Raw genomic sequence first — 17,275 nt, 5'->3', positions numbered from 1 at the left:
GATTGATGGTAGCACCGAGTTGCAAGTTGTAGATTAAGGCTATCGTGGGTATGTTTTCTGTGGGTAAAGGCTACTATAGTGTCGGAGTTTGGGTGCGGTGGTGGTGGGACGGCTTATTGGAGCCAGTGTTGGAAGGGGTTGGCGACACTTGCAGGTTCGAAACCAAGGCTGGAGCCTATGTTAGAAGGGGGTTTCGGGCTTTTTGGGTGTTATCTCTTTCTTTTTCCAATTAGTAGGTAATGATATTGGGGGTTTGTTTATTGTATTTTCAGATCTTGGCCGTGACTGTAGTGGTGGTGGTGGTGGTGTTGGTAGTAAGTGCAATGTGGATAGTGGTGGTGGTGATGGTGATGGTCATTGATGCAGGTGGTGAAGGTGGTGGTATATGTGCTGATTTTTGTGGTGGTGCTGGAGATTAATGCTGTGAGATGGGTGGTGGACATAGGTGGTGATGGTGGCCACAGATGATTTGATTGTTTGTAACCAAGAAATTGGAGTATGTGACCAACCGTTTAATCTTCTTTGACCAACTATTCAGTGTGACATAAAAATTTAATAATCTGTGACCAAGCAATTTGACCTTGAAATAATTCGTGACTTGTAAATTTTTTATTTGTGATCTCGAAATAAACTGCGATCAATTAATTCGATGATATGTGACCAGTAAATAAATATGTGATCATTAATCGTGTAACTGTGATTTTATTATATTTAATTAATAAATATTTTCAATTAATTATACAAATACCCGAATCTTGAATTTTAAATTTTGTACATGGTTTGTGAATTAGTGTAAACAATACACCTGAATTATGAATTTTTCCCAATCAACAAAATATAGGCATTGCGTGACATTTCTGATTTCACAACCATAGATGCCAAACGCCCAATTCCAAACCCTATATTCTACCTCTCCTCCCGACTCCCGCTATCTCCCACTCTTGTAGCTGCAGGTCTGACAAACACACGTCACCACTGATAGCAAGTATTTCTTACAAATTACTATGTGACTTTTTATATGGGATGCTTTAGTTGAGATGAACGAGTTATCACCATTTCAAGTTTAGGGAAGTAGATTTTGTTGAAAATTTGAAAATGATAGTTGGAAAATTATGTTTAGGGCTACAATCAAAGATTGTAGGGTTTTGTCCAATTTGAACAATTGACAAGGCTTGAGATTGACTAAATTATTTAATTGAATTTATCATAAAATTAGGGAAAAAAGTTAAGCATTTAGCAGATGCTGAGAAGAACACAAAATCAGGGGTTTCAAATGGCTTGGAGATGAATTTAGCATGCAAATTACTATGTGAATTTGTGATATTTGTGATGAATGATAAATTGAGGAATTTGTGAATTATCTTATTATTCTTTTGATCAATTGTTTATAGTGTAAGTTAAGGTTTGTTATCTATAATAATATAAAATATTGTTTACACTGTTGAAGATAACTATTACCCTCAATGACTTTGGATTGTTTCGTGTATTAAATTTGTTGGATTTTGTAGGGTGTGTCATTTTTATTTGGCCTAATTCATAATGGAATTTCCACCTCAAGGCAGCCTGGAGAGATCAACATTTGAAACTTGATAAAGTAACTTGCACTTTCTTATACAATGCAATTTCAAGGGCAATTGAGCTTTAAATCTCGTGTTCTCAATGTAAAATGCCAATAATCATGTTTATTTATTCTTGGGAATTCTCCTGAGCAGAAGCCACAAGAGCCCTAACTAAAGATATTATGCTTGTTTAATGAGAAAATAAACTGCAGAAATAAATATTAGTTGGATTATCTCATGTCAAGAAATGGCACAAGGAGTAGACTAGCTAGATTTCACAAGGTGAATTTCTATGGTATTTTAGTATGATTTTAAAATTGCATATCCTGGAAATGATATTTTTAATATTCTATTTCTAAAGTATTTAATATTAGGCAGTAAAGCATGAAATTGGATTAGGCAAGAAATTCGTAAACTCCTTAGAAATAATTTAGTAAAACAGACCTTACTAATACAATCGTTGACTGCCGACAGTCAATGGTCAAAGGTTAATGATCGCCCTAGCTGGCCTCTAATCAGGGATCCGCTACTGCTCCCAGATCAATTATAATCCAAGACAAACAACAAATCAAGGCTCATAAATAAAAACTCATCAAGAAAATGAATAATTACAGTGGTTTGGTGAAAATGATTGAGATTTGAAATGAAATCAAAGTGGAGAAAAAAATCGGATTTTTTTGGGAGCGTTTGCCCGTGGATTATGAAATGGGAGAGTGCACTATGATGTGTGGTATGAATGCTTGCTTGACATGAAAATCTTACTTGAATCAAATCTAGATGCCGAGATTGCAAAGTTAGAATCTTTGATGAAGTAAAGAAGATGTTGCGGCGGCGAGTGATGGTAGTTGTGGAAGAAGGCGGCGGCGGGGACAGATTGATTTTATTTTGATTTAGCGGGTAATGTTGGGGGATGGGGGTTTGGGAATGGTGGGGGTACGAGGGGTTGAGGAAGATGAAACAGTTCATCTTCCTGTTAATTTTTATCTTTTTTTATTTTATGTGTAATAAAGAGGAATTTACCATTTGCCTCTTTAAATTTGGTCGAAACAAATTTTCTTAGTCAACTAACGGTCAATGGAATCCATTCATTGAACTCCATGTGCTAATTTTTCAAAGGTGCAGGACCACTAGTGGTACAAACTGAAGGTAAGGTGATATCTACAAAAAACTCAAAGGTTTGGGATCAATGCTGCAATTTTCCGTTAAATTTATCCCATCCTCTATAATTTACAGCATAACACATTTTCATGTTATTAAATACAAATTAAATTTGTTAATTTATTCATTATCTTTTTAGTAGATTCAACGATGAATCAAATAACGTGATATAAAAAAGCTTATAGGGTGGGTTCGAAGTTATATTAATTTTGATATATCTTTTACTCAAAGTAATAAACATTGTCGCGAAAAATATGTTTGGGTATAATAAGTTTTCGATGTTCAACAATCCTAATTAAAAATATTCATAATGGGATAGACATAGTGTTGATTATTAATGGTGATTCTCATATCAATTAAATATTATAAGTTCGACGTTTTAAAATGGAATTTTTACGATTTAATATGATATCAGTGTTATCAAACTCAAACAAGCAAATTGAACGAGCCAATTTCCTCTAAACAAGTTGATACATGATTGCAGATTTGGTAATGGTTATCATTAAAAAGAATAAATAGATTTAGATATAGTGTGAGTATCAAAACTTTGAATTTAGACAACCGGTCACGGCGGCGCCGCCACTACTACCACGTGTACATAATAATCATAGTGTGAGTATCAAAACTTTGAATTTAGACTCGGTTTGATCATCAACTTTTTTAATTTGATTGCATATCATGTATTGATCACTACGACCATATTTTAGGATATTCATAAGAATCAAGGAAATTATAAAAATAGGGAGTTTTTCAAATTTTATCGAGTACAAAAAATTATATTTTAATACTACGTGACAACTAAATTAAACCTTGTTGGTCCTAGATTTTACTCAAGCTTTGTGACTCAACGTTTAAAAGTAAAAATCACGAACGAAAAATAAAATTAAAGTAAAGGAACACAATGGTTCAGTGATCGTTTCTAACGTTTAGTTTCCGTTGAACTTCCGTTAGGATTAATCTCGAATTCACTAGTACCACCCCAAATAATTGGGCTTCACAAAATTCAGCAACCTAGTTTCTACAAACCCGTATTAATATCATATATAATTTTAAAGACGTATTGCTTAAGAGTTAGAAAATTTAAAGATTTTTCTACAACTCAATAAATGGATTTTGGCTTCCAGAGTTTTGTGAAGATGTGAAAGTGCACATTTATTTTTATAAAGATGATCAATTTCAAAACATGTTGTCATGATTAAGATCAAATATGTCAAATATATAACCAGCCTTTATTAAAACACGACTCTAGTCACTACTCGTAGCTACTCAAAGATGATGTACGAGGTCATCAACTTTCATATATAAAAAGATTAGTAAAAAATTAAAATTCAACTTATCTTCCAAATTTGAAATTCAACCAAGAATCAAATAATTGAGAATTTTAAATTCTTCCACCATTAAACTCTTAATCATGGCCACCCATAACTTCAAGAACATATTTTGTCCTAAAAAAGATTCTTTTATAGAAAAAGATTTATCCTTTTTATTGATGATGGTGATAGTCACCCCCGTTGATTCCACTAGTCTTTTGAGATTGTATACTTCTCTTTCTCCATCCATCATTGTAATGGGTGGTGGGTGGTGGAGGCAATAGATGCCAAAGGCTGACTTTTTTTTTTTTTTTTTTGATAACCCAAGTGTCCCAGTTTCGTCGGACTAAATCTTGGACCTCGAGCCTCCGGCCCCACATTGACTCGAGGAGGTAAACCGCAGGATGTGTCCTCATTGGATCACAGGTTCCCATCCGATTTTAACTCCTAGCCCCAAGAGAGCCCTCCGCCACAGTGATTGCTCCATACCAATTTAATTGGCCACATGTTCCCCCTGGGAATCGAACTCTCTACGCTGAGGTTTGGCGCCCGCCAAAGTGATTGATCCACCAACTCGGATGTGCCCTGGAGGGCACGAAAGGCTGACTTTCTTGGTTCAAGAAAGTGGTTCATTCCTAGCATCCTTCCGAAAAATAATACCTGGTGTACGGGTAAACTCTTGTTCTCTCGCCTATTGGAACATATTCGATGATTTACCTCCCTTGCGATGTTCTAGAAGCGGGACGGTGGAGACCCTCATGATTGGATTCAACCTTTTTTTAATAATACCTGTGTACTATGATTTGCGTACGAGTAGAGGTGTTACTAATTTATTGATTCCACCGTATCGATTGGACAGGAAATTGATAGTCATGTTGTCTATCCTAAGTGGTCAGTCAGGGAGAAAAAAATAAAAAATAGGGCACTTTCAATGGTGTTTATGTCTTTATGAAGGTACCCGTTTATAAAACCACTAGAATGAGGGAATTTTTCCAGACTCTTCCCAGCTTATCGAGAATGAATAAGAAACTATAGGATATTTTGAAGGGGCGTAAAGCCAGGTCTTCATAATACAGGCAGTGTTTAGGGATAAAAATTTCACATCGAATAACAATGAAAATATATATTAACTTATAAGATTTTGGACTACTCCACTTAATAAGGTTGACATTTTAAGATGGAACCCCAAATCTTAATATGGTATCAGAGCCCAATTAGCTTCAATGAGCGATTCGATCCGATTAAGACTCAATAAATGAGCATATGAATTTCAAGATTGGTCTGCTCAAACAAGTCATCATCTTGCGGGAGCATGTTAAGAGATATAATCCCACATCAAATAAAGATTAAAACATATATCAATTTATAAGGTTTTGAGCTACTCCTCTTAACAAGGTTGATATTTTAAAATGGAATCCGAAGTTAAGGGATATAATCCCACATCGAATAAAAATAAAAATATAGACTAACCTATAAAGTCTTAAACTACCATTCTTAATAAAATTGATTTTTTAAGATGGAACCCCAAGTTTTAACATAGTATCAGAACCTATTAAACCCCAACGAGTAATTTGATCCGATTAAAACTCAATAAATGAGCATACGAATTTCAAGATTGGTCTGCACAAAACGAGCCAGTATCTTGCGGGAGCATGTTAAGGGATAAAATTTTACATCGATTAAAGATGAAAATATAGACTAACTTATAAAGGATTTGACTACTCTTTTTAACAAGGTTGACCTTTCAAGATGGAACCCCAAATCTTAACAGAAAGAAGAAAATGCAAGACTAACGACCCCCACGTCAACTTTCAATGACCATCCTACTATAAGGGTAGCAAATTTTCTACTGAATTCCATCTTGAGAAACCAGAAGAGATTAAGAGTTGACATTACTAGGCCCAAAATCTGCCAATTATAAGGGGGGAAGTCTTAAATACATGCTTTTTATAAGACATTGTCACCTTGGTAACTGGTCAAGAAGTAGATGTGTATTAAGTTTAAATAATCACTTTATTTATAAGTTATAGCTATTCCAAGATAAAAAGAATTAAATGGGATTCATAAATGAGAGGCAGTAAAAAATTTCATACCATTTCGAATTGATCACCTCGTCTAACATCTTAGCCTAATAGAGATTGGCAAACTTGCACAATTGGGAAAATAAGATTTTTGATTCCAGATAACAATATACTTACATATACTTGCCTCTTTTCTTTCCCTATGGTTACAGTGATATTCATTTGAGATTACACTTACACTCATGAATTAAAAACAAAGGCACAAGTAACCCTTTTGTGCCTTTTATGAACATGAACATGAACAAGAATGAAAACCTAATTTTCATAAATTTCTTGATTTTACAATCCTGAGATGAACCAAATCAATAACTAGTCTTGAAAGGCTTGTAAGCTTTGAGATCAGAAGCGACGCCGGCGAAGGAACCAACAGCAGCTGCAAGGGAGATAACAAGGCAAGTAACACTTAATATTTGTAGGCATATCCATTTTGTGCTCCATTTTTCTATCTTCTTTTGTACAATGTACATTTCCACAGGGAAGTATACTGTTAAAGGCCAAAACCCGAAGGCACCTAGAATCCCCACGATGTCATTGAAAAATGGCATCAGCATGGAGATTAGAGTGGTTAAGAGCACAAAAATCGTCCTCCAAACTAGTCGAAAAAGGTTGAGTTTATAAGGGCTGTATCCCGGGATAGTGACGTCGATTTCCTTTGTGATGAATGTGCTATGTGGGAACCATTCTTCTGATGTTTTTTCGACAAAGGCGAAAAGTGGTTGGCAGTAGACTTGGTATGCACCTATAAGGTGGATGACTATGGCGGCGTTGGCTATATCGAGTAGCCAGTAGGGATTGTAGAAGCCGAAACCAGTAAGGAGATTTCCAGGGGAAAGGTCTCCAAATGCTGCATAGCCAAAACAGCCACAGAACATATAGAAAATTGTTGTTACTGCTACACTCAATCGAGTGGCCTTTTTCATTGTCTTGTATTCTGATGGTGGGGATTTTATTGTATCCTGTTTTATATGATCGAATCGAATCAAGATCAATCCATATAGGACGTAAAAATAGACAAGATTTTAACTGATAGAGGTGAAAAAAGGGCTAAAAAAGTACCTGAATTTCAATAAGGATAAGGGAGTAAGAATAAGCAAAAGCTATGGCTCCAAGTGCTTGAAAACTTCTCCATATCTTGTCCATTTCAGTCACTGTGCCTATGCTTATTCCAGTTAAACTTCCCCTAATTTTCCCAGTTTCTGCACAAAACAAAGAATCGAGACATTTATGGAAAAACGAACAAGATTTCTTCTTTAACTCTGTCTGAATCAGCATATCAAACGTGCCATATAAACGAGGAAAAACTTTTAAGCCAGCTGGGGTTCTTTCCTTACCTGCAACTTTTGCAATTCCGAGGCCTAAACCAATGGTCGAGTAAGTAAAGGACATGACTGCAGCAACAATAGAAAGCCACCATATTTGATCAAAGTCTGGGATTTGGGAGAAAATTATTTCCATAACACCAAATGCAATCATATAAGGATTGCTTGAAACTCCACAAGGACTGCTGTCTCCTTTTGAATGGAAACAATTAGACCTTTCAACTGCCCTGTTAAAATTTTTTTAAGAAAAATCTTATTTATTATATTGTCGAGTATCAAACATGCACTAAAAGATGTACGTATAGTACTTTCACATTCATACTTACATCATACTTATAGACGCCGCAATCGTGTAACCAATAGCCACTCCGAAAAGATTCAAGTACTGAATTGCTCCACAAACTTTAACCTGGAATCCTCCTGAAATTCCGGAAAAAAAAAGTGTCATATTCCCGATAATGATGGGGTCGGCTATATGAATCCTTTTTTAACCTAAAGTTCAAGTATACGAAATTTTTTTACCGAGGTTGGCTCGGACAGCATCCATATAAGTGTAATTTCTTTGCCCGATATCGGACCGGTAACATGCTGCCAGCAGAGTAGAAGTGTAGTATGTTACAAATGAGAATAAGAGCATCACAGTTGGACCAGCTATCCATCCAAGCTGTGCAGTAGCCCAAGCCAAAGACAGAACTCCAGAACCAATTACAGCAGTTATTATGTGAGCGCTTGCGGTCCAAACAGTTCCTATCAGAAAAATATGATACGAGAAAATTCAGTCAAAAACAAAGATAAATCTTTATTCTTTTATACCATCAAGTCTTTGTCTAGTATCGAATACCAAACATGCACGTTCAATTCATATTTCTTAACAGGAGTAAGTAAAGAAAAATACCGGTTCGTTTGAGGCGGTCATCATCGTCAAAACACTTGGAACCAATCTGAGGATGTACGTTGATGGAGACATCAAAGATTTGGTGGTGGTTATGGCTCTTGTCTGCACTCATCTTGATTCAAACAAATTAAGAAAAAACGAAAAAATTAGATGAAATTATATAATCTGATGAGCAGAAGGAAAAGGTTAATGCTCTTCAGATTCAGTGGGACGAATGTGCACTTTGTAAGAAGCCATGGCAGGCTATATATAAGGAGAGAAACATATTAGAAAAGGCATGCAAGTATATTTGGTCAAGTCACAATTAATGGGACGTCCATTACATTAAAAATAAAAAAATAAAAAATAAAAATAAAAAAGTTAAAATCTTGCTCATTGTCTTACATGGTGCTGTATACCAAACAGAACCTATACGTTGTGTCAAACGTTCCCACTACTTTAAAGCGTGTAGATCATAGAGATATTGGCTCCACTTATCAATTCGATATGCAAAAAATACACCACCCTACTTCCCTACCTATCTACCTTCTCGTCGTTAGGTCAATGCTATGGTCATTCGCCATTTGACAGTGTTACGTTCACGTAAGCAAGGACGTGTTTATATTTAATGTCCAAATTTCAACGATGAAAACATAGAAATAACAGTAACAATTTTTTTTTAAAATACACTAAACGCCCGGTTGTAATTAAGTAATTTCAAAATGCTAAAGGAAAGTGAAAAATGTTAAGAAAAACGACAAAAGAAAAGGGGATTCAAAGTTTCTTACTCTCACTCTTTAGTCTCTCTCTCCTCCTTTGATCAAAGTGGAAACTTCACTAAGGATATGTAGACAGAAAGGAAATAGAGTGTTGTGTTCCATTCTTTGATCAATTCCTAGCATTATATATATGTTAAAAAAGTGAGTTACAAATTAAAATTTTCAATCAGTCTCTGTTAAGTAGCACTTCCATGGCTTCTGGTCCATCCTTTTATCAGAACAGAATAGGGTTCCATTATCCATAATTAATTCCCTAAATTATAGTAAGTATCAAAACCTATCAATTATTAGTCAATTAAGTCACTTTTTTTTAGAACAAATAATTGGCATTTAGAGAGGGAGACTCGGTATCCTATTCTCATTTTCTGGTTCCCAAAGACTGAGGATTAAAGGTTACCAGACAAGGATAATTACTTCTTTTGAAACGTATCTTTGAAAGTTCATTTGGTGTCTTCTCTTATTATTCCTCTTGTTCAAGTGCGCATATACCTCTTTATATTATTGCATTCTCGTGTACCGCAAAACTCTTTTCGAGTTATAATAAATCTCTAATACATATTCAAACATTGTGGAGAGTCAATCTCGGGCGGATTATTCTATTTGTATATCAAATATTACATCAAGGGTTACAACAATTACATAATATCAATTGTGCATTATGTAACTTTTGATGTATATGTACAAAGGCCACTTCGAGCTAGGACTAAAATGAGGTCGACGAAAGCTGAAGGCAAAAGATTCATTAAAAAAAAAAAAACAAGTTTTAGGACATGCACTTGAGTGTTCGAAAATAAGGTGGACTATACAAATTATTTTTCACCACTCAGATTCAGTTGGAGTTAAATGATCGAAACTGATAATCAAAATGCACTTTGTGAAAATAATGATTTTTGCCCAATAAATTCTTTTGGCGGTGGGTGGTGGCTAAGAGCAAATATTAAATTAATACAATAATGTTAGTGACCAAATTCCCTTTTGACATATATACTTGGCAAGAAAACAAAATTTTCACTTTAAATATTTGATTGCACTTTGTTAAGACGAGTCAATAAACATTCATTATTAGGGTTTTGTTACACAGTTCGGCGTATAGCCCCTCACAATAGAAGGGCTTATGATTTTTTTTATTGGATGTGGACCCCTATTTTAAGGGGGCTGTATATAGAACTGTGTGGCTCGGTGTACAAATATCAAAACCGTCATTATTACTCCACTTTATTAAACTAAGTTGTATAGATTTACTATATATGATAATTAAAACAGTAATAAAGACTTTAACTTTCTTACAACCTCAATTCTTGGAAGTATCATTTTGAAAAATTCAACTTAATAACTACCATTGTTAGTGTCTTTTAATGTTTGACCATAAATCTTACAAATTCTAAAATTAATTATTGTGAATTTAGTGCATGGTGTTGAAAATTTACTTAATCTTACTCAATGAAATTTAAAAATAGTTTTAATTCTCTTCAAATATCTTCTTTGTGTTTAGTCAGCAATCGTAATTAATTTATACCTTCCGTAAATTCTCCAAACTCTTTTGAGAATCTTAATCACAAACATCGCGACCTTTGCAAGCCTTTGTGAATCACAATTTTTTTTCACACTACAGCTATCCAGTTGTCCAACCTCCACATATAGGAGAAAAAGAATGAGAGATTAGAGTTTCTCTTTTTTGTTCTATAGCAAGATTATAATATTTTGAGATATGTTAAGTTGTAATTGTAATATTAATTGCTAATGTGATAACTTGTTAAAACTGAAACCTCAAGGGCATGTTTGGTTTTTGTTTTTGTTTTTAAAGTTGGTGAATATTACAATTTTTTTCTCACTACAAAAATAAATAAAAACTAAAAATAAATTCAGTTCAAAATATAGGAAATAAAAATGAATAACATGGACTGTGAATATTTTTATTTGTGTTTATATAAATATTTTTTAAGAACCTTTATGTAAATAATCATTAGGAGTTTGAACTATTAAACACTCAAAACGTCAAAAATACATTTTCAGTTTTATGTTATAAGTTTAACCTTATTTTCGAAAATGTATTTTTAGAAATATTTGATCAAACACGTTTTCAGTGTTTTATAAAATTGAAAACTGAAAAAAACTTGAAAGCAGCAAACTAAATGTACCCTAATTATTTGTTTACGGATGTTTAAGTGGGCTTGCCTTGCCCATTAAACATAAGCCAATCCAAATATTTAATTAAGTGGAAATTACAAAAAACCCTAGGATTAAAATCATGAATTCTAAATTCAGAGGAGAAGTTTAACATTTCAAAAATCAGAATTTTTATTTCAATTATTATTTCAAATCCCAATTAATTCCAACCCTTTCTCTACACTATCCCACAACCCGTCTCTTTCTATCTCTTCATCTCTCCAGTCGCCTCCCTCCCTTCTCTCTTCAGAATCGCACCGTGCGAGATGATGAAGCAGATCCGGATGGTGTGTTCGTTGTGGAGCAGATCGGTGATGGTGTGTTCTTCACAGATCGGTGATGGTGGGTGATGGTGGGGAATTGAGATGTGCACGGCAGTGATTTGGTCGCCGCAGAACTCTGCAGTGAGCGGCGAGCCCTGGTTGGCAGCAATTGTTTGTGATGGTTGTTACTGTGGTGGTGATGTGTTTGTGGTGGTGTTGTGGTTGAGTGGAGGTGATGATACTAGTGGTGTTGGTTGTTGATATGGGCGGTGGGATGGTGGTAGAGTCTAGTGGCAGATTGGGGATTTTTTCTGGTGGGATGTTGCGGTGGTGGTGGTGTTCGTGGGGGCGATGTGGTGGTTGTGGTGGTTTTGGTTGTGCCGGTGGTCGTGTTGTGTGGTACGGTGGTTGTGATGGTAGACAACAGTGGTCGTGGCAGTGGGTGCGACGGCGATAGTGAGCTGTAGGTGGTTGTGGTCTCGGATGTGTTAATTTGTTTTTGATCGTGGTGTTTGCTGTAGGGTGATGGTAGTGCCGGCAGCGGTGTTGGAGGCAGTGATTGTTTGGTGGTGGTCACAGATTAATTTGTTAATTTGACCATTAAATTGGTTAATATGTGACCAATAAAAAATACGTGACCAATAAGATAAATTGTGACCTAAAAAATTATTAATTTGTGACCTATAGTATTTATGATCTGTGACCTATAAATAAATTGTAACGTATAAATTTTTGATTTGTGATCGATGAACAAATTGTGACCTATAAAATTTTTGAATTGTGATTGTCAAATAATTTTTGACATTATGTGACCAATAAGATAAATTGTGACCTAAAAAATTAATAATTTGTGACCTATAGTATTTATGATCTGTGACCTATAAATAAATTGCAACGTATAAATTTTTGATTTGTGACCGATGAATAAATTGTTACCTATAAATTTTTTGAATTGTGACCGTCAAATAATTTTTGACATTAAAAAATTTTAATTTGTGATCAAAAAATAATATACGATTAATTAAATTGGGAATCTGTGACCAAAGTGTATAGATCCATGACCTTAATATATTTAATTAATAAAATATATTATTAATTAATTAAATTATTAATAAATTTTAATGAATTTCTGATTTTTGAAATTTAAAACTTGTATTCTTGCTTTTGAAATGGGTAATAGTTATCTTCTTAGTTATGAAATTTTCTCTTTAATTAATCAGATTAATTAAATTTGGTTCATAAGTTAATTAATTCAATCAATTAATTTAAGCTCATTAATAAATGATCTAATTAATTAAGTCTCAAATGTTCGACACTTGTCAATTAATTAATTCTTCTAGTTCCCCTTTTTGTGTGTGACCCAGTAGATTTTTTATCACGATGTTGGACGACGTGAATAATTATTTTGATCCAATCAAGATATGATAGATTAAAAGTCCATTTTTATATATCATTAATTCACCTAAATTATTTAATTCACATTTGTCGTCCCATATTGATATCTAATAATGTCATGTGACGAAAAATATTACATAATGTGATAAAATCAAACTTATTGTTTATCGTAAAAAATATAATTCTTTCATCAATATAGTCCGATCAATTATTATATGAAAGTATGTCATCTCGAAGATCGATTATATATTCCATCCCACTCTTAAATCAATAAACGTCGAGACACTTTTCAATTGATATACTCACCTTAGTCAAGGATTTCAATATTAACTTAACCAAATGAAACGTATAACATAAAGTCTTACTACCGAAGAGTGTTGAATTATTTATTGATAGTTCACAACCTTCATATAATTCTTGACATACCCAAACAATATCGCATTAGCGACTCTTAATAGAGCAACATCCGACATTAATAAGGTCTGACCGTCCTCATATAAGACACTAAGATGATCTTACGTTGAATAACCAATTCTACTATCAAATGTTAGAGATTAACTATTGATATTCAGATGGTTATCCATATAAAATCTCTCCAACAATGCTCCAATATTTTGTTCTCTTAACAAAACATATATGCTTCCATTTACACATCACTACATTTTAGCTTGTGTAATCAGCTCACTTCACAAGTAAGAAATGGACAGACGTGTTGGTTTACCTGTAATAATGATATTAGTAACTCATTATTACTTACAATCACGAATAATTTAAAATTCAACCATGTGTAATTTTATTTCTACAGTCACAACTTCTTATGATTAACAAGTTACCAAAACTTGAATATATGATCTCTCTCAATTTGATTTATTGAAATAGTAATTCAAGTAAATAATAGATATGGCATAAGTAAAATTTCATAGTCATATTAAACGAGTTTACATCCAAAATCAATTAGTTCTAAGGCACAATACTTAGACATGCTTGAAACTTACTACTTTCTATTATACAATATGATAAATAATATTTTATTTATTTTTGGTCATTTATAGTGTTGCTATAAAATCAGATTCTGCAGCGAATTTTGATAAAAATCGATAAAATGTTAGGTTGAAAAAAATGATAAAATTAGTGGGTATCATAAAATGTAGAATGAAAAATGAGTTTGAGAAAAAAATGAATTTTAAGAAATGTGGACCAAACGGGACGTTAGTGATTTTTTTTTTATTTTTTTTTTTCAGTGCTTTCAAATCCTCGTCATTGATGAAAACAGTAAGTTAATTATTTGTCTATTTCTAAGTACAATCTTCACTATGTCCATTAATTAAATTTGGTGTTTCACGTATTTGAATTATATATTTCAACTCGATATATAAAAATACCGCCTGAGTAATTATTATATTTTATTGCTATTATTCAAAATAATTTGTGATTATTTTTGTATGGGGTTTTTCCTCATAAACTCGATCGTGGATGAAGAAAATTATAATTAAGTAACAACATTATAATTTTTATTTTTATTTTTCCTATATAAAAAATAAAAAAATTCTCAAACTTCAAGTAAGTTACTTTTGCATATTTTTGTTTACCATTATTATGAAAATGAAAGGACGCATAAAGAATAGAATTTCATCTATAAACTTTTTATGACAACAAATCGAGTTCTCCCTTATCTTGACTAAGTGTTAGAACCAAGACAAATATTATTCTTTTGAGATTTTGTTATACGCACTTGCACGTACATATACGTAAACATCATACATTCGAGTCTATCATCACATATTTATAATACGACGAGTACATAAAGATACGATCCACTAAAACTTAGAAAATTCCATAGCATGTATGTAGGATGAAAATAAATACTAAATCTTTTAAGACTATATTATTTTAGTAATTCATTGAAATAAATTTACGGAGAATTACATTATTGATTCGAGTTTTAAGTTGGTCCTCAATCTTTAAAAATATTTTAAGTTGATTACTAAATTTTTATCATAGTTGCACAAATAATTCACAGTGATTAAAACTCTCAAAACTTCGCTAAATTATCATGCGACTCTCATAAAATCACATTTCGACTCAAATCTTTAAGTATTAATCCTAATTAAGAAAACGAAACCCAATTCCATAAAATTAGATACATTAGAGTCACATGACAATTTCAACATATTTTTGAATGATTTATTTCATAGAAACTAATTGTGCAAGCATAATTAAAACTAGCAGACGACCAACTTGCTATTCGGACGACACTTTGGGTGGAGCCCGACGGTATAATTTTGCCTAAAATCATAACATTAAAAGTGTGTTTAATTGACATGTTAAATATCACCTAAAAAGAAAATGGTTTCCTTATTTTGAGGAAAAATAAAAATCTACTCCACCAAAGAAAATATTTTCCTTAAAAGAAGGAAAATTAGACATATTTTCAAAAGTTGAAAAATTATTTCAATGGAAAAAATAGTAATCAGACACTCCAAATCCAAAATAAGAACTTGGATGAAAAAATAATATTTTCCATAAAAAATAAATACAACCAAACAAACCCTTACTTTAATTTGAAAACTCCAATTGTGGAAAGTTAGGACTTCTCATCTTCATTAGAAAGCTGTCAAAAAGGGAAAATACACTATATTTTGTTCTTCCCACGTTGGACGATCAGAAAACGGTCAACTATATATGTGGGGACCACTAAAAAACCATAACTGCTTTTGAATGCCACCAATGGTCAAATTTCTTAATCAAAACATTGGTTCGGACCATTGATCGTGTGACGTCCAATCATATCTCACGAAATTTGGGTTTCACCCGATCGAGACTCGATAGTTCTTGAATGAGCATGTTATGTTCACTTCAGGTACGTTTGATAGATGAAAATTTTACAACTTCCATTTTTGCATTGTTTGATAACATTTTTTCTCCAAAATTTCATTTCCAAGTTTCTTGCCACATAAACCATTTTTGGGGCAATGAAATCAAATTCTAAGAAATATTGTAAAAAATATTTCCCTTTAATTGACAATTTTTATGTAGAAAAAGCCAAATGAACACCGAAAGATAGATGATTGTCTTTTTTTTTTTTTTTGTGGCAATGGAAACAATCCCCAATACCAGTAAATTTTATCCATAATTGAAAATTTTCATGTAAAATAAAACCAAACGAACACCAAAAAATACTTTTATTTCAACATTTTCCACTTGAAAAATTATACCAATCAAACACAATAATTTACAATTTTCAATAAAACAATTTCTAAATAATTTAATTCTTTGAAATTCATTTTCCTTCCACCCAAATTTCATCTTCGCAATCAAACGGGCCCTTAGTGTAAAAAAGAAAGAGAAATAAAGAATGATATAACGAATCTAATTATATTTCACATCCCCGAGTGAAAGCATAGTTCATGATTTTATAATTAATTGGGCACCATTCCCTTATAATGGTATCACGAACGTTATTGAGGTCACTGTGATGACCATCACTTTAATTTAATCCATTAAATATTGAAATAAAGACAAAATAGTACCAAAATAGGGTAGAATATGATTTTTTTTTTTTTTTAATTTTTCAAGCGAGCTTGTGATTATTGAAATTTTCAACAAATTATAACAAAGGGCCAGGAATTTGATTTTAGGATTTATTGCCAAGATTTTCCAATATGGCAACAACCTTGAAAATATACACAAATTGTAATAAATAGTGTGTTAAGGTATATTTTGTAGTTCCTTTCTTGCAGATATTGTTATATTCAGATCTGATCTTCTGCCCATAGTGAGCAGGAGTTATAATATCTACTGTAAATGTGATAACATACTAACATGTAGTGTTGCAACGTGTTCACTGTTGGTTGTTATGGATGTTCTGTAAGTGTGCTCTCGATGCAATTTTACACAAGTCTTGATTTGAGTTACCTCGTGGCTAAATTTTGTTACGGCTTCGTCTTTTTATACAAGAAATCGTACAAAAAAAATATGTTGACAAATTATAGTTAGAACAAAACTCATCTATATAACAACTAGGTTAACTCTAAGACTAAAATGAATTTGCATGATGGTAAGCAAATCAGTTCATACTAATTAAACCATATAAATGGTAACAAGATTACGACCCCACCCCCAGTCAGACCTCATTTGGCATGTATCTTCATCAACAAGGATGAGGAAGCAAATACCATATTTTCTTACTTTTTCTCCTGAAAACCAATGTTACTAATTCTATTTTTCAACAAAATAGGGAATTAAAAAAAAAAAAGGCTAATGTGAAATAGTCTTGAAAACATACAAATTGTAACATTTTGTAGTTTCTTTCTGGCAAGTATTGTTATGTCAAGCCATGTTCGGTATCGGTTATCATGTATGTTTTCGAAG

At 32.9% G+C, this 17,275-nt stretch overlaps 1 protein-coding gene across 1 annotated transcript; it reads right to left on the bottom strand.

The window, feature by feature from the left end:
• Positions 1–6,182: 6,182 nt before the first annotated feature.
• On the bottom strand, positions 6,183–9,216 carry LOC111394361 (amino acid permease 3-like). The gene is made up of 7 exons (XM_023020132.1): positions 9,090–9,216; positions 8,323–8,434; positions 7,950–8,174; positions 7,754–7,847; positions 7,440–7,654; positions 7,165–7,304; positions 6,183–7,064 (listed from the first exon to the last, which is right to left on the bottom strand). Exons 2-7 carry the CDS (start codon positions 8,432–8,434, stop codon positions 6,411–6,413), a joined length of 1,440 nt encoding a protein of 479 aa, XP_022875900.1. The 5' UTR covers positions 9,090–9,216; the 3' UTR covers positions 6,183–6,410.
• Between the last annotated feature and the right edge of the window lie 8,059 nt (positions 9,217–17,275).

The sequence above is a fragment of the Olea europaea genome, chromosome 5 (genome assembly GCF_002742605.1).
Source record: "Olea europaea var. sylvestris chromosome 5, O_europaea_v1, whole genome shotgun sequence".
NCBI lineage: Eukaryota > Viridiplantae > Streptophyta > Magnoliopsida > Lamiales > Oleaceae > Olea > Olea europaea.
Note: the sequence above shows the minus strand (reverse complement) of the source record. Positions and strands in the feature narration are given on the sequence as shown.